The sequence below is a fragment of the Tympanuchus pallidicinctus genome, unplaced genomic scaffold, assembly GCF_026119805.1.
Source record: "Tympanuchus pallidicinctus isolate F22 unplaced genomic scaffold, pur_lepc_1.0 scaffold19, whole genome shotgun sequence".
Classification (NCBI taxonomy): domain Eukaryota; kingdom Metazoa; phylum Chordata; class Aves; order Galliformes; family Phasianidae; genus Tympanuchus; species Tympanuchus pallidicinctus.
In genome coordinates, this window is record NW_026294710.1 from 14,314,628 (window position 1) to 14,336,901 (window position 22,274).

The 22,274-nt window shown below is 44.8% G+C and overlaps 1 protein-coding gene and 1 long non-coding RNA gene across 3 annotated transcripts in view; one reads left to right on the forward strand and one right to left on the reverse strand.

The window, feature by feature from the left end:
* Window positions 1-318: 318 nt before the first annotated feature.
* LOC128079473 (uncharacterized) lies at window positions 319-11,907 on the reverse strand. Its single transcript, XR_008206170.1, has 3 exons — window positions 11,346-11,907; window positions 10,087-10,279; window positions 319-9,868 (listed from the first exon to the last, which is right to left on the reverse strand). It is a non-coding gene; the product is annotated as an uncharacterized LOC128079473 (long non-coding RNA).
* A 114-nt stretch (window positions 11,908-12,021) lies between these two features.
* The window catches only part of MKLN1 (muskelin 1), a 102,412-nt gene continuing 92,159 nt past the window's right edge, over window positions 12,022-22,274 (forward strand). The window contains exon 1 of one of the 2 annotated variants that reach the window (XM_052680725.1): window positions 12,022-12,198. In XM_052680725.1, the coding sequence (XP_052536685.1) occupies window positions 12,107-12,198 (92 nt within the window). In that variant the 5' untranslated portion in view covers window positions 12,022-12,106. The remainder of the gene's footprint in view (window positions 12,199-22,274) is intronic. The other variant, XM_052680724.1, reaches the window with a different exon arrangement.

A 22,274-nucleotide genomic window follows, 5' to 3' on the forward strand; every position in this document is an offset into this window, starting at 1 on the left:
TTAGAAAGAGGAATTTCCTTTCCATGTGGCAGGCTTCTGCTTCCAACCATGTATATTTGTAGGGTTCCTACACTGAAGAGGAAGCTGAAGGGAGACCTTGTGGCAGCTTACAGGTGCTCAGAGTTAGTGAAGGGTCAGGAGCTGAGCTCTGCTTTCCAGTAAAAGACACAAAGCCTGAGGAAACAGCATGGAGTTGCATCAGGGGAAGGTCAGGCTGGGAGTTAAGAAAAGGTTCTTCACCAGAGGGAGGTAGGCATGGAACAGGATCCCCAGGGTGATGGTCATGGCACCAAGATGCTGAAGTTCAAGAAGCATATGGATGATGCTTGTTTAAACTTGTTTTTGTTTGTTTAGAATGACTGTTTACGAGGGTGGATAGTGATAGGACAAGGGGGAATGGTTTTAAAATAAAACAGGAGAGGTTCAGGTTAGATATTAGGAGGAAGTTTTTCACCCAGAGGGTGGTGACGCACTGGAACAAGTTGCCAAAGGAGGTTGTGGATGCCCCATCCCTGGAGGCATTCAAGGCCAGGCTGGATGTGGTTCTGGGCAGCCTGGTCCGGTGGTTGGCGACCTGCACACAGTAGGGGGTTTGAAATCAGATGATCATTGTGGTCCTTTTCAACCCAGGCTGTTCCCTGATTCTATGAACTTTGGATGGTCCTCTGTGGAGCTAGGAGTTGGACTCAATGATCCCTGTGGGTCCATTCCAACTCAGAATATTCTCTGATTCCATGTTTGAAGAGCAAGAGGAAGAACAGCTTCACCTCTCACTGCTGGCTTTACGTGATTTCCAGTGCCACGGATATGTACAGATCCAAGTGCATTTAAACTCAAGGACTTTTCACCTGTCAAACCCAAGTGACCACAGAGCAAGCCAGAACAGTTGGGGCATAGTTTATAGAGTCATGGAATCATTCAGGTTGGAAAAGAGCTCCTAGATCATCTAGTCCAACCATTCACCCACCACCACCATTTCCTCATTACACCATGTCCCTTAGTACAACATCTAAACATTCCTGAATGCCTCCAGCGACTCAACCACCCTCTTAGGCAGCATGTTCCAGGGCTTGGCCACTCCTTTGGTTAAGCCATGACAGTTCATTGCTCATCTGGCTTTATGCCTCAGGTCACCATCCAGGAGCTAGAGCTTGTTATCTTGATGGGGTGCTCATCCAGACCCAGGCACGCTATCCTTGGAAGCCCTTGGGCTCAATGAGGGTAATTCCTGCTGCTCAGGCTTCCCTGCTCTGTCCCTTCTCTTACTGGTGAGTGAAGCTCTTGCAGCCTTTCCTTCCCTCTCCAAGGTATTTTTTTCTGCCCTTAAATTGTTTGATTTTTTTTTTTTTAGCTGCACCTTCTTTGGATTTTCAACATACTCTACAAATTTTGATTTCATACCATATTTGTATGTTTAACAAGAATAATTCCAAACTCCAAAAACAAACTGTGCCCTGACTGGCGTTACATAGCATTTGTGATAATTGGATTCTCAGAAAGCCAAGCACTTTCTGAGATTTAATGAGATTCAAACTTTAATTACCGTGTCCCTTTCTCAGGCATGCAGTAGAAGCAGGGAGAAAAATGACCATAATCAGGTCTTCAGCATGTTGCAAGAGGCGGCCTTGATGGATAGCACTTTGATCCCTTAATGAGGGGGCATTCTTGCCATGCACAGTTGGAAAGCCAGTTTCTCTTGCATCACGGCCTACATTTACATGCTTAGGATTTCAGCCACAAACCAATGCTCTCTCCTCTCAGAAGACTTCAGTGATAGAAAGCCAGCAGAGATGGCTCCTGGAACTACCACACTGCAGAAGAAGAGAGGGAGACAAGGACGTACTGGGGGTTAGAGTAGACTTTAAGGTCTTGATGATGAATGATGACACACAGTGATCCCTAGACAGAGTCAAGTGGCCCTGCAGGACCAGTGTGAGCTTAAAGCCCCTCGCATGGCTATTCTCTTGCACACCACAAATACCAGGCAGATTTTGCCCGTAAGGCTTGATGACTCACTTGCTGGCTTTCTCACTTCCCCGCCTCCGTCCTGGAGGATGCGGTGTTTTGCTGAGTGTTATCTGCACTGTGGTTGGCGGAGGCAGATGAATGCAGCGGTTTTGTGTCTGCAGAAAGAAGGCTTCAACAGAGGGATGTGGTCATTAACACTTCCACTTTATCCAGGAGGAAGATATCATATGGCCATCTGAGAGGACCTTTAAATTGCGATGTTCAGCGTGCGTGATGTTTAAATTCAAGCCAAATTAATTTTAGAAAAGTGCTGTGTTGAGACAGTGCATCAAATTCTTCACAAATGAGACGAAATATTGCCTCCACTGTATTCTCACAACCACTCATTTCATAGACTGATAAAAAATCTCTCCATCTTCATGTTTTTTATAGCCCTGTGGATAAACATTCATTATTCTTTCATCCTTTAGACAGTCAGAGATTTATGTCACGTCCTGCCTTTTCCTTCGCTGTATTTGGGACCAAAGTCAGTGTTGCCAGGTAAAAATTTCCATTGCTCTGCCTTCCATTTCCTGACCTCTTTCCCAAGAACCCAGCTATCTCCTTCGTTTTCCATGACTTATAAAAGGTCACCACTGTTGCTTCTTTTCCTCTTTCAACAATCTGGAGGACATGCTATTCTTGCTTAATACATCCAATCTTTTTTTTTGGAATTATCTTTACTTTATCTTCAGCTGGTTTTGCTTTGCTGTGTACTCTAGATGCCTACACAAGGAGACGTGACTGCTTCTTGCAGGCAGCATGGGAAGCCAAGGTCTAAGCGGGCAGGAGCTGTGGGTGGCTTGAATCATTCTTGACATGACACCCATCCCAGCAGTATCTGTGAGCAGGCTTGGCACCTCCAGTCCACCCATGCCCAAGACCTCAATTGGTTCCTGATGTTACCCAGCCACTTTCTGAGCTGTGCATTTTGTGGCTACCCCTTTTGGCCTTGCCCAGATGATTTCAGGCAGAAGAGGTATACATCTGGCTCTCATATTCCACAGATAGACCTGTCTCTCTAATACTTCCCAAGCTGGCATTTTTGCAAACCTTTCACCTCCCTGAAACTTCTCTGTAGTATCAATCAGTGTTTTATTGTTATTCTTCATACCACCTTTTCCCTTGCAAATCTGTCTTGACTCACATTTTTTGCTTGCTGTATCCTTTCCCAAGAAGTTAGTTATTTTTCTCCTTGGAGCTGCATATTCCTGGGAAGGGGCAGGGCTGCAAGCTGACTGTTTTACGTGCTCCAAAAGCACGCAGGGGAGTTGCGAACCATAAGCAAAGCCCTTGCGGGGCTACATGTAGGGTCGTATCCATATCCAGCATGCTCTTAGGCTCCTTCCATTTTGAGATTTGCAATGCTTCTTTTAACTGGAGGAAGGATCTAGCCTTCCTCCAACACACACTGAGCAAATCTGGACTGGGCAACTCGAGGTGCCCATGCTGAAGGACATAATGACTTGGGTCACTCTCCTGTCCCTCTTCTCCTCTTTCTCAGCTATGTGGACAGATCCCTGAGCCCCTCAGTCAGTCTATGCATGTGGCAGCAGGTTGGCAAAGTAGCAGGGATGACACTCAGGCAGCCCACAAGCCTCTGAGCTCTGGCTGCCAAATCCACATGGATGACTGCTCATAAGCATGAATCTGTCTCAAGCCTTCAGCAGTCACAGGGCTTTTGTCTCCTTCCTCTTCCTAAGAAGCAGATTGCAAAATCACCAAGCCACAGAAACAAGCAGTATCTGAATAGGCTCATGAACCAGTCCATGCCCATATGTGGCTCCTGGGAAACAGCTTCCTATGGAGCAGGAGAAGCTGAGTGTGCTGAGAAGTGAAGCCACCTGCTGGGTATGTAGCTATCCTGTTTTCCCAGGGAACAGAAATGCTTCTCTACAACATGCTGAAAACTCCTGGATCTATGGGGGAAAAAAAAAAGCCACCTCTCAACATCAGCAGTTGCATCTTTCTCCTGGATCCCCATAGCCCTTTTTTTATAAGAGCATTAGCAACCTTGCCCTGTCTCAGCCCTCCCTGCACCAGTTCTCCCAGCCTGGCAGACCTCTGTCCCCAAAAGCATCTCTCCTTGTTCCCATACACGCAAACCCAGTGAAGAGAGTGCAGGAACAGCTACAATGTCCTCTTCCTCTGTATCACTCTCAGCAAACAGCTGCAATCTCCCACTCTCTCATGGTAGACCTTAAGGTCAGGCTCCGGACAGGACAGATGAGACCCTTTGGGTGGATTTCCTGCTGGAGCAACATCTGGAGAAGAAAAATCAACTTGAGATCTCCTTAAATGCCCTGTCTTGACAGATGATGCTTATTCTTTCATCAAATATTATTTTTTGGTTTGGAAAATTCATCTCTGTTCATGGAAGCAGTGAGTCCTGCTTATTTTCCACTTGACACTGAGCACTGAAGAGGGTCTTAAGTAGAACATCCAGCCATGGCTGGGAGGGTGATCTCGATAAATACGTACATCCTTCCCCAAGCCCTACCCTTCCCATAACTGCTGCCAGTGTTTCCACCTACTTAGTACAAATACAGGAACAGACACAACAGGAAGTGGTTCTCTAGGATAAAGCAGGCTTTTGAGGACTTCAGAAACTGAGACTGGGCACAAACTCTCCCTGGGGAGCACTGGGATGGGGCGGTGTTTGGCATGTGACTGTTTCATGGTGGGCGACTCATCACAGCAGTGTGTCTGCTGATTTTCATATCATCAGGAATGGCAAACAAAAGGTTGCTCTGCTTTCCCAAGGGTCAAACATTACTCCTGATGGAAAGCTCGCAAAGATGTAGGAATGCAAATGGTGAAGAGGGTTGATTCCGCACCATCTGTTTCTTCCCTCTATCCTCCTGCCTGAAGAAACACCTGTGCAGGGTGCAGAGCTGCTGAGATGGTCTGCAGCTGGCTTACTGATACTGGGAAGAAGAAAAGGAAGCTAGCATCTTCTCCACGTGGCCTGCGGTTGGCCACTTGACAGGAAACAGGGAAAGCCCAGCAACCTCTCTGGAAAAGACATCTTTTTTGCATAGATCAAAGCATAGGACTGTTTCCAGGGCAAGAAAATAAACAGAAAGTGTGAAAAATGTCAGCTCATTTAAAAAAGATGCAGAAGGAGGATATGCTTTTCTGGTGGGGCCAGATAGCCAAGGAGTCAGGCTCACAGAGGTGGAACGGCAGATCACAGCAATGTTTCCAGGACTGCTCAGAGACAGAGATGAGAGTTTAATTATTCTCAGATACAACAGAAAGAGGTTAAAAACATTTGTTTGTGAATCCAGAGAATAATTAAGAGTGAGTCACGGAAAGTGTTGTTCCAGCTATGGTAAAAACAAGCCAGCGCTGAAGGGTCTGCTGGTCATTTGAAAGCATCGAGAGCTTCAGCCCAAGATTCCTTCCTTAATTGCACCACTTTTGGGCACTCGCTGTAAATTAAGCGGACTGGAGCACAAGGGAGCTAATGCAGTGCTCTGAAAGGCAAACTATTAAGCAAAGTGTCTCTCAGATGTTTAACTTCAAGGAGGCACAATTGAAATCTCATCAATTATGATCAACGGACATGAGAAGGGTTTAAAGTTCATCTGTAACGTAATTTGCAGAATAATAGAAATTAAAGAAGCAAAATCTCTTTTAGGTTGAGTCTACTTCAGTCCCCAGGGAGAGCTAGATGGGTTTCTGTATCATGTTTCCCACAGTGCTGCATGCATGCAACAAATGCAACACAAGAAACTTTCCCCGATGCACTTTTGTGACTCTGAGGATGTTGCTATTGAATAATTAAGCTTACAGACACGAGTCCTTTCTGTGCTGCCCCAGGCGTGTTCCCTGCCTTTGTCATCATTTTCAGTTTTCTCTTTCCAAAGCATACCAAGCTATTCTCATAGCTCTTCTCCTGGATTGCAAGCAGCTTTCTGCTGTCCTTGGCATCCTCCTCCTTGAAACTTTTCACCCAAGTCCCCTGCCCTCAGCAATCAATGTGAACAATGAGCTTAAGGGAAGACCCGACTGAAAAACAAGATTGAGTTCTTCACTTCCCACTGTGTTGCTGACAGTAATACTACTTAGCACTTTTACCCTATGACGCATTACCCAAACATTAGCTAATTATCCTGCCTGACTCCTTAGAAAGTAGGCAATTAAGCAGTTAGCTCCACGCTCCAGATAGGGAAACCTGGGCAGAAAATGTGGTTAATAGGGGAAAGGCCAACCCTATGGTGTAGGGTGGTGAGTATCCCTGCTGACCAGAGTAGGGATGTCAAGGATGGTGCTTATCTTGCTTATCTCAGTTGCTTGCAATACTGCTGAGCTTCTTCTAGAGTGGGCATAAGAACAGCAACACCTTGGTACAGGGATTCATCCTCACCAAAACCGTGTCCCATTGTGGTAGGCTGTCATCTTCTAGAAGAAGCATCCAAAGAGTCCACTTCCTCCATACTGCTGAAGGGAAGAAGACGATCCTGGCTGGTATGGGTGCCCTGAGCAGGCTGTGCAAGTCCTCTCCAAACCACAGACAGCAAAGTTGCTGAGATCAGTGCTCAAGAACTCCCGAATCCTGGAAGTACTCAGCTGGTGTCATTGCAGCTGACTTTGAGGAACATTTTGGAGCACCCAAAGCCAGAGCACCACAACCCCTATGTCGCAAAAAGCATGCTACAAACTCTGCCCCTCCACATGGCTGGGGACCTATTTTCCTTCAGCCATGAACTGTGGCTACGTTTGAAGGGACACAAAAGCTGAAAAAAACTATTTTTAATGCAGAGAGCAGATCTTTATCAGAGAGGTCTTTAAAATAAGGCAGAAGGAGTCCAAGCCTAATAACAAGAGCTCTAGCCATTCTGACTAACTACTCCATAAAATGTGTAATTACAGCACTATAGCAACAATTGAATTCCAAGGCACATTTTGCATCTGAAACACAGGACTGAGCATCCTCTCTGGGTGATTCAGAGCACTAATCACAATGCCCAAGCACTTCACTTGGAAGGAGGAGAAGCACGGAAGTGAAAGACGAGCAGAGTGCACTGGGTGTGCAAGCACGTCGCCGTGAGAGCACCGTGCACAGGATGCATGCACCTCCCAGGGGAAGAATAAGTATTTTTAGCTGGGATTATCTTGTCTGCTTCCTAAAAGCGCTCACTGCCTTTGTGGAGAGGAGCACAATGTTGGCTGCATCACACCAGAGTCGACAGCACAGCGGTGACATTTGAGAGGTGCCTTTTACTGAAGCTCACCAAGTGCGAGTGTTATTTGTGCCACCTAAGCAGCTTTTCCTGCCCTCAAGCGCCCTATTTCAGTTCGTGAAGGGCCAAGTGCACAAGGGCACCAAGATCCTCTTTCCCCAGTGCAGTTCAGAGCCACTCACATCCCCTTAAACGGCACTTCCTGGCTCACATACACTCTCCTCCATTGTCTGGGACATGTTTGCAGCTGGAGACTGATGAATGAAGCTGAGTTACTGACCTTGATGTAAAAAAAAAAAAAAAAAAAAAAAAAATCATCATAGAACTGTGTTTGTGCTTTGTAAAACAAGCCTTTTAAAGCTGGCATTTATGCAAAGAAAAATGCCAATATGCATATGGAAGCTCTGGTATTTAAGGCCCCTTTCAACCTTCCAGATTGCCAGTGAGCTTTCACTGATTCAAGCCTTTAACCAATGAACAGGTGCTCTAAGAGCTGGTGAAAAGTTCTCAGACAGGTATTTAAGTGAATGGGCTAGAGCAGATGCTTAGTTCAGAGTCTACACAACTAGACCTATTTTCTTATGCTGAAAGAAGTACTGTTTCTCTGCGTTATAAGGAGGTACAGATGGTCCCTTGCTCCAAATGGATGAGGGCAAGGGAAAAATTACGTAACCTGTCTTTGAGGCATGCTCTCACCCCCCTTTCTGTTCAGAAATTCATTCAGGCTCTGCAGAAAATGCATTTCAAAACAGCTTCACCACTATTTTTTCCTCATTCACGTTACCAAAATGAGATAATAATTAGTGAGGCCACTTCAGGGAATTTTTTGGAATTGCTCTGGTCCATAGGCTAATGGTGCTTTTCTTCAGAGTTCCTATGGGAGGTCTTGGAAGATACTCTCCAGTCAGAGAGTTGTGTAGGCAGGCAGGTTTATTTCCCCAACACGGAGCACTGAGTTAAAGCCAGGGCTTCGTTTTGCAGAGGGAGCTCACTTAGGTGAGCAAGCATTGCCAAAATCTGTTGTGACAATACCCAATCAGACCAGTGCTCTGATTCTGCTCAGAAAACAATAGGCGCTTACACAACTACAACCCACTGGAGGTTTTTGACTTGCTGAGCAATGAGACCCCGAATGTTACAGCTCTGCCTCATGTCCTTGGCTCTGTCCTGCTTTGGAAGGAAACATGCTGTGACCTGCACTGCCAATGCTATTTCCTCTCACTTGTCTTTAAAGGTCTCTTTTTCCAACAGCTGATCGGCTCTGCAGCTCCGGAGAGTACGTGAGATCCGGCTGGCCCACGGTCTAGCTGGTATGGCTGTGTGCCATGTTGTTGTTTGTATTGCTTTCATTTTTTTGGCGTTACTTGGCTCTTCCAGGCAACTTGTTTTCATCCTGAACTATGTGCTCATTACATATCCAAACACCCACGCAGGTTTTGCATGAGGAAACTCGAAACACACACGCAGCAGAGGAGCAAATTTGCAAAGGGGGCAATGAGATATTTGTCTCGAGGCAGACACAAACAATTGTCAGATCCCTGAGCTGTCCGTGGTTAGATTTCAGACCTACTGATGACAAGCGTGTTAACACTGTGTGTGCATCCTCCTGGCAGAGAAATGCAGGGACATCTCCTGTGGTCCACCTTCAACAACCCCAGCTACTGTTCCCGGCACACATCCAGGGACCTCCTAGCTGTGCCCCAAAAGCCGAAGGGACCCATTTTTGCTACTCTGGTCCCCTTCATGGCCCCATCTCCACTCCAGCCAACTGCTGCCTGCAGGGATCTACAAGTCCCCAGCCAGCTCAGGTCCTGCAGATGCCTAAAGGCACTGGAGGATTTCAGCAACGTCCCAAGAGATGGGGATAGGAACATGCCTGCTTGGCATGATGGTTGTGTCATAAGTGTCCTCTTTTTGGGTTGTTCCACAGAGCAGAGAGTTTGAGTGACTGCTAGAGGTGGTACAGGGCAGCATCGGTACCATTGGACCGCCCATTTGCACAGAGCCAATGTTGTATTAACACAGTAAACTCACAGAGCTTAGCAGAGCAGGGCTCAGATACTCAAGTTTTCCGAGTCTCTCCCATTTTTACAGCCCCACTGCTGCTGCAGTTGAGCTCCAACAGACGCAGTGAGCTCAGCTGGAGGCTTGCAGGCCGTCCAAATCTGCGGCACACTGCACTCCTCCCTGCCGTGCCAGGCCTGCTCTTAGCGTGGAAAAACCCTCTCCCAGCTACTGCCAGGATCTGTGCAGTGCTAGGGAAACTTCGTTTGTAGCTTGGGATTGCTTTGCTTTCTTGCATCCTTCCCTGCTTCCTGTGCTGCAGATGAATAAAGATTTTCCAGAGCTGTCAGTACTATGTATTTCACCAGCATTTGCTTCTTTAGGTCCAAATCATGCTAAAAATAAGCTGGCTTGGCATTCACATCTTGATTCAAGTGGTAACAGGACACTGGGCAGAAAAACTCCTGGGGCTATGTGCTCTGTGCAGCAGCGAGTAGCGAGCTGATGGTGTTCCCTCTGCCTCCTCCCTGCTGCCGGCATGGAGCTGGCACTCGCCGCTCGTTGCGATCTCCAAAATTTCATATTTAGAGGTTACAGTTTTATATGGCATCGCTCCTCTCTGGCTGCTTGTTAGTGAGGCTCCAAATGCCAAGGTAGAATATTTTCTCCTGGTGGAGGGAGTATATTATTAGCAAGATCCACAGTAAACTATTTCCTTTAATATTCTTGTGGTAAATCGCAGGGGGAAAAAAAAAAAAGAAAAAGAAAAAAATAACAAAAAAGCGGAGGCTTTGGGTGAGTGAAATTTTAAATGCCACATGAAGACCTCAAACTTCTAAAAACCTTGTTAGTGCAGCAGCAAAGGTAGAGCTGTGGAATATGGTACCTCGCATGCAAGTTTTTGCTGTGCTGCAGCAGTAGAAGCACCATTCCCTCAGGTCCCAAAAAAGGGTCTTGAGACAAAGCACTTGCTGTTCCTCCTCACTTTTGAGATCCTCAGCTGACGTTCAGCCTCCAAGGCTGCTGCAAGAATGTTTCATCCTCAGCCAGATTTTGTTGCAGCACTCTCACTTGCTTTCCTAAAATAAATGGCGAAAAAAAAAATCCTTGTGTTAATTTAATCTAGCCAGGCATTTTGCTGTCCTGTCTGATAACATCCCTCCAATCTGTCATTTCCAACTGACAGCTGTTTATTTGTTGTCGCCTTATTGGTATTTTTCTTGTTATTTTAGTTTTGGTTTTGTCCCTGATCTTGAAATATCTCCTCTTAATTCTCAAGCATCCAAAAACTGCTCCAGGGATTCCTCAAGTCTTCCCTTCACTTTGGTGGGGGTTTTGGATGGAACAATTTTATTTCAACCAAAAATCAAACTAACAAACAAACAAACCCCCATACAGTAACCTCAGTCAGAGAAACCATCAATAAATCTCCAATTTACACACTTGGAAATCACACGTGTGTTTGGGATTTCAGGTCCATTCATGTGGCAGGAAAAAGCACTGAAAAGCATCATGGCATCAAACAGAGATTACAATGTGAGCATCCCTTTAAACCAGGGACTGCAGTGTAAACCTGAAGAGGTCTTAGCACTGCTGGAGAACCATTCAGCAGCACTGATAGCAATAGATGAAGTGATTAAATACATGTTATTCAGTAGAATTCAGAAGGAAAAAAAAAAAGAAAAAAGTTATTAAATATGACAGTGCACAAGGCACGGGAAACCACTCGGGCTCCTTCCCACAGTCTGGATCTCCAGGTAACCTTTCCATGGAGCATTCAGATGAGATGTGGTATGGACCAGAAAAGAGACAATAAGCCAAGAAAAGAAGCCCAATAACCTCAATAATTATAGTACCTTCCACTGAATTTCCAGTTGCTTGCAAATTGTCGGTCAAGCATTAAATCTGGGTACCACTCCATTAGCTCATTTTTATTTCACTCATTACTAACTCTTGTTTATATATTTACAGTTATTTACGGTGACTTTGATTGCTCCAGTTCCTTTTTTGGAAAACAACAACAAAAACATGTTGAAATTGACAGAACTGTCAAAACAAGCTGCTTCTGATACTTACAAAGTACAGAGCTATGTGGTGAAATACAAATAATAAAACAGACTAAGAGAAAAGAGCTGAGCTACTCACAACAGGGATCAGCGCAGGAGCTGGACGAAGTCACATCATGCTTGGGTTTTGCTTCAGCCCCTTCCCCACACAGCTCGTGGAGTGTTCCCTTGACCCTACAATCCACTGCAGCCCTTCAGAGCATCCCCTAAAGCCCCTTGGTATGGATCCCCCAGCCTCTGTACAGCCTTGCAGACACAATCTATGTCCTATCCCCCCTGTACAGCCTTACAGACACAAACTACATCCTATCCCAGTCTCTACGGTGTCCACTACCCAATGCCACCCCACAGGGCTTCACAGTCCCACAGCCCCATAGGCATAGCCTCACACCACTACAACCCCAAATTACATCCCACTTCAGGTCCTACAACCCCAACGCTCCAGTACAGCCCCACAGGACATCTTCATGCAGCTCACTACAGTCCTACGGGGCACTCAAAACAAAAACAGCCCCCAAATTACACCCCCAGAGCCCAAAGTGCCGCTCAAAGCTCCACAAACCCACCGCAGCCCCTCACCAAGCCACACCCTATAGCCCACCCACACAACCATGCAGCCACAAATTACACCCCAAGCCCTGCAGCTCCTAATAACCCACTGCAGCCCTCACAGACGCACCACAACCCTCACGACCTATAAAGTCCCCCTCACATCACACCACAGCCCAACCCGGGCGCCCCACAGCCCCTGCCCCGCCACCCGCGCGGTCCCTTTAAGAGCTCGGCCCCGCCCCTCCCGCGGTCGCTGCCGGGGCCGCGGCGGCCGCTGCTAACAACAAGATGGCGGCTGCGGGGCCGGCGGGCCCCGAGAGCCGGGTGCTGGGTTACACTTTGCATCGCTGGAGCAGCTTCTCCTCTACCTATCTGCCAGAGTGAGTCCGGGCTCGTGCTGGGCGTGCTGACAGGGCCTTGTGGGGGTGAGGGGAGGAGGCGGGAAGGATCGCGGAGTGAGTGTTTGGGCCTGGTTGGGAGGGTGAGGCGGGGTAGGCCTGGTGTAGGCCTGGTGTGGAGAGGGGGGTGGGAGATCTGAGGGGATGGGGGGCTTTTGAGGGCGAGGTGTGTGGCGGTCAGAGGGTTTTGGGGAGGATGTCTGTGGGAGCGTGATGATAAGAGTGTTTGTGTGGGGGCTGTGGGTGCAGGAGGGGGTTAAGTTTGAGGGTCTTAGAATGGTCGTTTTGGGGATGGGTCTGTGTTGATAGGGTGAGCGATTAGCTTTTCAGGGACTGTGTGTGTGGGAGAGGGTTAGAGTTAGGGGATCGGGAATAGGGAAGATGGTCAGTGTGGGGGGGATGTGTGTTTGGAGGAGAGCGGTCACTTATGGGGGAGTGTGCCCTTGGGAGGGCGCAGGAGTTCTAAAGGCTCTATATGGAAGGGATGGTGGCCCAGAGGTTCTGGGGAGGGGCTGCATGTGTGTGTGGGGGGTGGTTTAGAGGTTCTGGGTGGGCTATGTGTGGAGGGGGAGGGGGGTGGTCTTAAGTTCTTTTGGGGGACTGTGTGAGTGTGGGTGTGGTGGCCCAAAGATTTTGGGGGCAGAGGGGCTGTGTGTGTGGGGAGGGGTGCTCATCAGCATTCAGGAGTTTTGCGTTTATGGGAATGAGATGGTTAGTATTGGAGAGGCTATGTGTGAAGGGGAATGGTGGTCTGAAGACTATATGGTGATGGATCCTCAGCAGGTTTGGGGGGCTGTGTGGATGAGAATGTCAGTTTATTTGGGGGGAGTATGTGAGGAAGGATTTCCATAAGCCCGTAGGTGTTGGGCTGATGCATCTGTGGGGAAGGAAATCAGATTTTGGGGGTTTGTGTCTGTGGGGAGGGGTACTCAATAAGGGGGGGGCAGTTTGTGTGGGAAGGAGTGTTTATCATGCTTGGGGATGTCCGGGGGGGATGAGGTTAATCTGAGGGAAAATGTTGGTCAGAAGTTTTGGGAGACTGTGTATGTGGGGAGAGATAGTCAGTAGGGTTTGTGGGGGCTGTGTGTGGGAGTGGTGCTCAGCATGTCTGGAGGGTGTCCTGTGTTCTGGAGGGGTGGTCAGCAGTTTAGGATTTTTAGGAGCAGGAGGTGGTCAACAGATTTTAAGGGGCTGTATGCATGGTGGGGGATCAGCCAGGTGGGGAAAGGGGTGATACCTGCCCTGAGGGGTATGTAGGGAGGGGTTGATGTGCATGCAGGTCTGGTGAGATGCTGACCTTGTTTGGGGCAGGTAGGAGGGATGCACTGAGACACCAGTCTTTGGGGAGGCTGAGGGGAGCAGTCATCTGCTTTGGGTAAGGGAGGTGGCCTGGGAAGGAGATGCGACCTTTCCCCCCAGTTTTGGGCTCAGCATCATGCAGTGGAGAGACTGGTCAGCAGGATGCAGAGGGAAGGATAAGTCAATTCCCCCTGCACAAACACTGTCCTGCAGGTTTGGGGCATGTCAGGTCCCTGTGGCAATGTGTTTCTTGGCAACCTGGCTTCGTCTCCTGCCCCTGACCCCTGAAATCCCTGTTGGCTGGCAGTGTGGTAAACACTGTGCAATGATCACCTGTGATTTATGTGTGGTTTTGGGGGAAGGGGATCACCTGGTGCCAGCTTGTTTCGATTTTGTTATGACTTTGAGCTCTGTGAGCAAGCAGTTGTGTTTTAGAGTAATCAGATTGTGCTGGAAGTGAAGTTTGTAATGAATGTAATGTGGTCTTGAATGTTTTTTTTTTTCACCATTCTGTCATGTCAGCTCCAGTGCTGGAGGACAGTAAGGAATACTTTGTTTGGGCACCTCAGATATGCAGGCTTAGAGTTTTGTCTAATGATTGATGGCCCTGAATTTAACAATCTCTGATTAAAATAACTTTGTTAACCAGTTTTAACAAGAGATGATTGCTATATTTGTTAATTGTTAGTTTTTATGGATTATCTCTGCTTGCTTAAATGAGGTCAGACTTGAACAAAAGTTTCTCTGGCTAAACTTGCAGTAGTTGTATCTTTAAGTACGCTTGCTTGCTTAGATATTAAGAAAAACTGGATTTTCACTGATTATTTTTTGTGATAACTAAGTAATCCATTTTTCCCTTAAAAGACTGTAAGGCATTTTTTTTTCAGGTCCGTGATTGTACTTGTTATAAATTGTCGGCCCCTGAGTGAAAGGGTGACAGTCCTTTATTGATCTCCCTGATGCTATATAAAAAGGCAGTACTCTCTTTCTCCTTGATATTCCTTTCCAAGACTCCCATTAGGTTGTTTTTTTTTTTCTTTTGTTGCAGACTCTTGTTAGGAATTAATGTTCACGTGGCCTCTTCAGTGCTGCCCAAAGTCCTTAATGTCATTGCAATCTGTGATACAATTCTGTTTCCTTTGGTAGGGCTCATGTTTTACAAATGCATGACCTTGCATTTGGCTGTTTTTTAAGACAGCGTTCAAGTGCCTTTATCATTAAAAGTAGTTGAAAAGGCTTCTGAGCATTGTTCAGCAGTGGGGTTATGGACCTTGGTATGAGGTGCACTGGTCCTTATGCTTGGGTGCTACCATCTCATCAGCACTGACAATAGCAGGCTAAGGATTGTGGTGGAAATGGCCCTTAAGAAAGGTTGGTTTTTGCTTGCTGTCTGTTGGTGTTTGATTCCCATGTTCTAGGAGGGAGTTTAAATGTGATCTCAAATGGAAAGAGAAAGCTCTGGCCTGTGACTGAAGATAAGATTCTCATAAGGTGGAAGCTTACGAAGAAAATAATACAGGAGAGTGGATGTTTGGAGGTAAAGATGAAAAACATTAAAATTGATGGTAAAGGAACATAATGTACTGTAGGAGAAATGTGCAGACAAAGCTGAAAATGGTCATCTTGTTTAACATGCGGATCAGAATCGTGCTGTTCAGGAAGGATATTGGGAGTTCTAGTAAGATCCTAGTTGAAATAAGTTTGAAAGCATGGTTAAGAAGAAATCTCTTTAAACTTGAACTGGAAGAGTCTTCATCTGTGTAGGAATACTTCATAAAACATGTTGCTTATAATTGGGAGGGTGCTTACTGCTGCTGTGGCATTGTGAGTAAAGTGCTTGTGGAGGGGAAACAAAGTAAATTACCCATGTTCCATGTTAACTAAGTATGACTTAAACATACTCTTTAAATAGTTGTATGGTTTCAAGTGCAAAAAACTGAAGGTATGAGATGAAAAGTTTTTGTCACCACTTTCCAGGGAAGAGCACTGTCTAGTGGCTTACACTGCATCTGCTTATCAGATGCTGGACTGATACAGAAACTCGTCAGTACACTGAAAACACTTAACTGTTCTTTTTCATTTAAAAAAAAAAAAAAAAGGAAAAAGTGATTTTTCAGACTTTCTTATCCTATTTACATCAGGATCAGTGGTCTATTGGAAAATACCACTTTTCTTTAAGGTGCAGAAAGTTTATTTCAGTAAATAGTAACTTCATTTCTGTTGTGTTGGGGTACTGAGGGATTGGTTAGTGCTGAACCAAAGTTTGGCTGTGTTAGCAGTGCTGCGTTCATCATGCATTTGCAAAGACATTTCCAAATGTCAAATGATAATTGTGCTTCCCGAATCTGTGAAAGAATGGCTTTAATTTTGTATTTCAAGCTGCTGGAGTGTTTGTTGCTCTGTTGGAAAATCAATTTCCAGCAGCTACGCTGACCTGGAAATTTCTTCAGAACTCAGTGGGTAGAACTGAAAGAGTTGGTCTGGTGTCTCGTTCAGTTTGCATGTGGGAGCAAGCAAGTTGTGCCTTTGGGAAGAAAACTGGTTCAAGAGCAATTTTGTCCTTGAAATACCTGGTATTTCCAGAGACACTGGTCTTCTGTTGAGAGGCTTCAGCCTGTTGAAAATGTTCAACCCAGCAAGTCAGGTGAGGCTTCCTCATCACACCCTTAGTCTCCTGCTTGCAATTTGTCCTGAAAGGAGGGGAGCCACAGACTCATGGAATGGCCTGGATTGAAAAGGACCACAATGATCATCCAGTTTCAACCCCCTTCTGTGTGCAGGTCACCAATCAGCAGACCAGGCTGCCCAGAGCCACATCCAGCCTGGCTTTGAATGCCTGCGGGGATCCAGGGGCATCCACAACCTCCTTGGGCAGCCTGTTCCAGTGCCTCACCGCCCTCTGTGTGAAGAGTTTCCTCCTAATATCTAACCTAAACCATGAGGGAGGGCTTCCCAGTGTTTCACCGAGGACCGGCCTGAGGGTTTCTCCACCACTGGCATTGATTAAGTGCAAACAGCACCATTGAGTACTGGAGGTAGTTTGGCATGGGCAGAGGGAGACCTGCGCTAGTTTCCCTTGTCCCTCCTCTGACTTTCTGCAGAAAGTGTTGAGCTCAGCTGCTTTTTTCTTTTTTTTTTTGGACAGGGACAATTTAAACCATGTATAGAAGGTAATATGAGCCCTGTTCAATCAAAAGCTAATTCTTTGTTTTCTGAGAAAAGCACTTTATCCTGTTCTTTTTAGTACTGTTTTGTGTAAAACACAAAACTGTAAAACTGTTTTGCTCTGCTTTAAGCTCCCTGTTATGGTGAATAAGGGGTGTATATTACTGTGTCCTCCTCGATGGCAATTACATGCCCTTCTCTACTGTGAAGTGCCTTATTACTGTACCCTAGGTCTGTGGTTGTATCAGATTCCTGACTCATGATGTGTGGTAGTTGGCAAATGTCCTCAGGTCCTTCTGGCACTTTTAAAGTGGGGTTTCAGCAGTATGGCTTCTAACAAGCATTTTTTTAACCACTTTTTCTTTTACTGTTATGCAAGTTGTGCTCCTGAGGAGGAAAGCTTCATGCCATTCCTGTTGCTCACATCTTCCTGTATGATACCTCTTCAGAAGCATCACATTCTTGTGCTATTAAGATTGTAAGTTTCTAAGCCAGTGATTAAATTTCATCAGCTGCCTCCTTCTAACTGGTAGTCACTTCTTCATTGCAACCCCCTGGTTTTTTTGTTGGGTTTTTTTTTTTTTTTTTTTTTTTTTTTTTTGTTGTTGTTGTTACTTAGTGACAGGACAAGAGGATGTTAAGGAGGACAAGACAGGGGAGGTTTAGGTTAGATATTAGGAGGAATTTTTTCACACAGGGTGGTGACGCACTGGAACAGGCTGCCCAAGGAGGCTGTGGATGCCCCAGCTCTGCAGGCATTCAAGGCCAGACTGGATGTGGCTCTGGGCAGCCTGGTCTGCTGGTTGGTGACCCTGCACACAGCAGGGGGGTTGAAACTACATGATCACTGTGGTCCTTTCCATCCCAGGCCATTCTATGATGTTATGATTTCAGTATGAACTTCAGTTACTGCAGTAATCCCAGTCTTTTTTAGTTCGACAGTGGCATTACATCAAGTGCTGAAGAGTGGATTTCTCTGTTGTTTCCTCTCTAAAAATCTTAGTGGAACAAGAAAGTTACAGCTGATTTATTAAAATATACTTAGAGTAATCATTTTCTTTTTTTGCTAACTTTCTGTTTTTCATCAAATCAGGCAAAGTAAAGTAAAAGATACTTGTGTAGTAAAGTTTAGGTGACTGGTAGCCCCTGAAGGTAAGAATACTTTTTAACTAAGGCTATGGCAATCACTGTCTGCTCAGTCTAGCCAGCCGTCTACTGCTATCTTGTCTTTATTCTGAAACAAAGGTGTACTGTACAAATTCAAGGTATTCCAGAGCATTAAGAAGAAGTACTGAGAATGTGCATAGCAAACTTCTTGGGTGAAGTCTTTAAAGATTTCGAAACAAAACATCCAACCCTTCCTCTGAAAAAATTCTGGATTCCAACAACCCTGTTCTTTGTGATTTCTGTAACAAGATAAAAACGTGTTCATGGCTAGTGAAACACGATTCAGAGTTTCTCCTGCCACATGAAACTGATGATTCAGAATCTGTATCTTTTAGGTTCATAAATCGTATAGATGCATCTAAGCCTTGAAGGATCTCACCCTTGAATTAAGGTCAGTCATGACTAACACAAAGGTTTGCTTTTCCTAATCTGCTTGCCGGGCTGTTTCAGTAACTAGCTGAAGACTTCTGTTGAGGTCTCACCAGTTTAAAAACTGCCTAAACTGCAGACAAGCAAAGCGTGCTGTAGAGCTTTTCTGGCAGGATGAACTGAGCTAATCATCCGTACACTGGAAACTGTAATGATAGTGCTTGCTTCCCTGGTTTCTTAAATAACTCTGGCTGTGCAGCAGTGATGATTTCCACTTTAGCTGTAGGACCACAGCTTTTTTTTTTTTTTCCACAAGCCCGAGTCTTTTTTTTTTTTTTTTTTTTTTTCCCCCCAACTTAAATTGCCAGCTCTTATTTTCACTTCAGCATTCTAATTTAGCCAGTTCACTTTCTTGGTTCAGTCGCTTCATCTGCAGATATTGGAAGATGAACAGGCACACCTGCTTGCTGTCTGTAATTATGTGCTCGTGGTGTGTTTGCAATGTAGATCAATACGTCTCACATCTGCAAAGAGGAATGCCAGTGCTGACAAATGAAGTGAGCTGGCTGAATCTGTTCTCCTCAGTGATTCTGAGGATCCTGTTAAAAGCAGGATTTTTTCACTTGTTTCTGTGTTTTTTCTGGATGTTTCTGAATTTCTTTTCCTAGTAGGCACTTCCTCACTTCTGTAGCCTAGAGTTTTTCTCTGGATGCTGAAATAGAATGCTTTAAAGCTCAAATATATCTGTAGGAAATCACAGCCTACTGACTGCATTAAGCTTAAGTTGGTGAGAAGATGGAGTGGCGAGAGAGAGGTTGGGAGAGGTGAAAGAGTGAAGATGTCTGCAAAACAAAGTTGTTCATGCCTTACATCAGAAGTCTGTTACCTTGTTACAGAAGTTTCTTCCTGAGTGAAAACTCAAATGCTGTAGAATAAGAAGGAAGTTCTTTATGCCTAGGTGAAAATATAGCCATTATTTAGGAGGCTGGATGGTTTTGTTCCCTGGCAGAACGGTGAAGGTAAACTGTTAATTGTGATGTGATGAAGCTGGCGTTACCTGCTGTGCTTTGAAGTTCCGCCTCTTCTGGGATGGCATTTTTGGGGAACATTAAGAATGTAAAGTTTTTGTTGGAGGTATAAACTTCATCAGATTATGGATCATTTCTTCTGTGTATGGTTTTATATCCTGCAAGCTTAATGAAGGCTTTCTAGGTTGTGATTACTAATTACTCACTTAAAGAGTAAAATACTATTTCAAGCATGTTTTCCTTTGATAACTGTTGTTATTGCTGAGCCAGCATCTACATTCTGATTTTTTTTAATGGCAAAGAATATAGTTGTTTCTTCTGCACATTCATCTTTTTTAGCAAATCAGTGTTAAAACACACTGTTAGGTTTAATGCTACAATTGATTTTATGATGTGATGAAGACTTTTCTGTTGAGGTGAAGTGGTATATTCAGTCAATAGTGATGTGAAGGTCACGTCTTTTAAACTTCCAGAACAAGCCAATTCTTCCTTTGTTTTAGTTGCATGTAAATAGAAACCTCCTAAAGGGAATGTATTATTTTCCTACAGCCTGCAGAATTCTATAGGAACAGTTTGTAAGTTTAACTGGGTCTGAATTGAATAATATAGCAGCTGCTGGGAGGAAAGGCCGTGGTGAAGATGTTCTGTGCTTTGCTACCTTAAGTAGTTACAGTTTTAGTTATTACTTAACACTCAGCATGGTATCTTTGAGAAATTATTTCTTGGATCAATTTAAATTGAGAAGCATGGCTGTTGGAGTTGGGGATAGCAACCTGCGTGCCTGGATTTGAACTGCAAAAGCCAATGCTTCAATAAAGCTTGCTGCAATGTGGGTCCGTGTTCCAGTTCCTGGAAAATGGCACAGTATTGATAACGGTGCGTTGGTCGTGATGGATTTTGTGTTCTCCTTGGAATGCACCAACTTTCCTCCCCAGTTTGGGTTTCCACTGCTGGGTTCTCAGTGCTGCTGCCGAGCTGCAGGAGGCAGTCTGTGGTGGAAGAAAATAAATTGGGATTCAGTTAATTGACCTCTGAGTAAGGAACTGCTGAATGAGCTCCCACCTCCTCTTCCTGACGGAGTGCTCTGGGCAACTTTCACTTTCTGTCTTCTTAAAAAAAACAAAACACCCTGCCTTCTGCTACAGCTTTGGAGCCTGCCAAACCTGGAACTAGTGCTGCCTTGGGAACCTGTATGCTTCAGCATGAATTCATTTATATTGCTCCAAAATAAGGAATTATTCTGTAATGTAGCACTAGGGGCAAATGGTTCTGATTTGTAGCACGGTTCCCCAAATAACCAGTTCTTGACAGACTGATATTCCTTCATTTTCCTGGGCCAATGTTATGATTTTCTGATTTCCCTGAGTAGAGTTGCATGATTTGTGAGATAACCTTGATTTTGAAAAGAAGCAAACGCAGGGAATGTGTTTCCACCTGGAATCAGGAGGAACTGCTTTTTCTTTTTTCTTTTTTTTTTCCTCAGAATTTAAGTTTAAAAAAAAAAAAAAAGTTCAATTCTTGGCAGTAGTTTGGATATGAGGGGCTCAATCTCTTCTGTTGAACACAGTCTTCCTTAAATTCTTTTCCAGGCATCGTTTTTTGGGTGAGCTTTTTACTGAGTGTGAAGTTACTGTGTTGATGAGTATTAAAGATGTGTTTATGGCGCTGTGAATTTATATCTTTACGTGTAGTCAGTCTGTTTTATTGAATTCCTCCTTCGAGTGGAAATACGAAGTGTTGTGGCACGTAGGAGCATTGCTGCAATGCTGTGAAGTCATGGAAGATCTAAGCCTGCTACTTGGCCTGCGTAATGTTTTTCCATTTGTGCATTAGTTAAGTAAAATCACTAGCAAGAAGTTTGTGATCCTTCCAGAGTGCTGCATAGGGGATTCACTCAGAAGTGTGCTGGATGTAGCTTTCTGCTCATCTTGTGAAGGGTTTGTGGGGGGAATGTAGCATTACTGTGCTATGCTGCCAATACTAAGGAAGATTTGGAAAGTGCGTGTTTTATGCCTTTACTAGTAAATGCTGTTGAAATCCGTGTTCAAAGTAGCAGCCAAAATCCATTTTCTCAAGAAGTGAGTGTTTTTTTTTTTTTTTTTTTTTTTTAAATAAATTAAGAATGGAACTTTGTAGTAAATTGGCAGTGCCTGATGATGTCTTAAACTCTGACAAATTCTAGCTATGGTGTTTCATCTCTTGATTGCAGATTCAGTGAGCTGAAGGACATAACCTCCTCATCTTTCCTTAATACCAGTGGGTAGAATTTATGCTATTCTTGGTATTTTTATCAAGCCTGGGATTTATTTCTGTTCTGGGAACCTCCAGGAATGTCACCTAGGTTGCATGCATGCAACGCTGCTTCCTCTAGAGTTTTATGGATTGCCTGAAAGGTTGGATTTCAAACATCCTTGAATATTAGATATGTAGAAATGAATTCTTAAGTATAAGAATGCATCGTCCAGATACTCTTATGTGCGCTGATATCAGCTCACTAGTTGATCATTTGAAACTGCCTCTTTGTAAATAATTAATCATAGAATTAATTACAGACCTTAGGATCACAAAGTCCAACCATGAACCTCACTCTCCTGAGTCCCATCACTGTGCCATGTCCACATGTCTCCTAAGTACCTTCAGGGCTGGGGACTCCTCCAGTGCCCTGCAGCTCTTTCAAATGCCCGGCCATCTTTTACGTGAGGAATGGATCTCTTGCTGATTTCTGGTCTAAACCCTTTCTGGTGCAGTTTAGGGTTGTTTCTGAGCATCTGCAGTTATTATTTTTAATAGGCACTGTGTATGTGGGAAAATTCTGTTATTTAAGTAATCTATCAACATTTATTGTTAGATTTAAAACCAAATCTAGCTGGGAGAGAGAACAAACCTTAAACTTTTAGGCTTCAAGGTTCATTGTCACTTACTTTCATCAAAAGTATAATCTGTAAATGCTGGGAAGAATTAAGCTGGTAGTCACATGTGATGTCCCAGTGATTACCATTATATGTGAATAAGCCTGACTTTGGTTTTTCT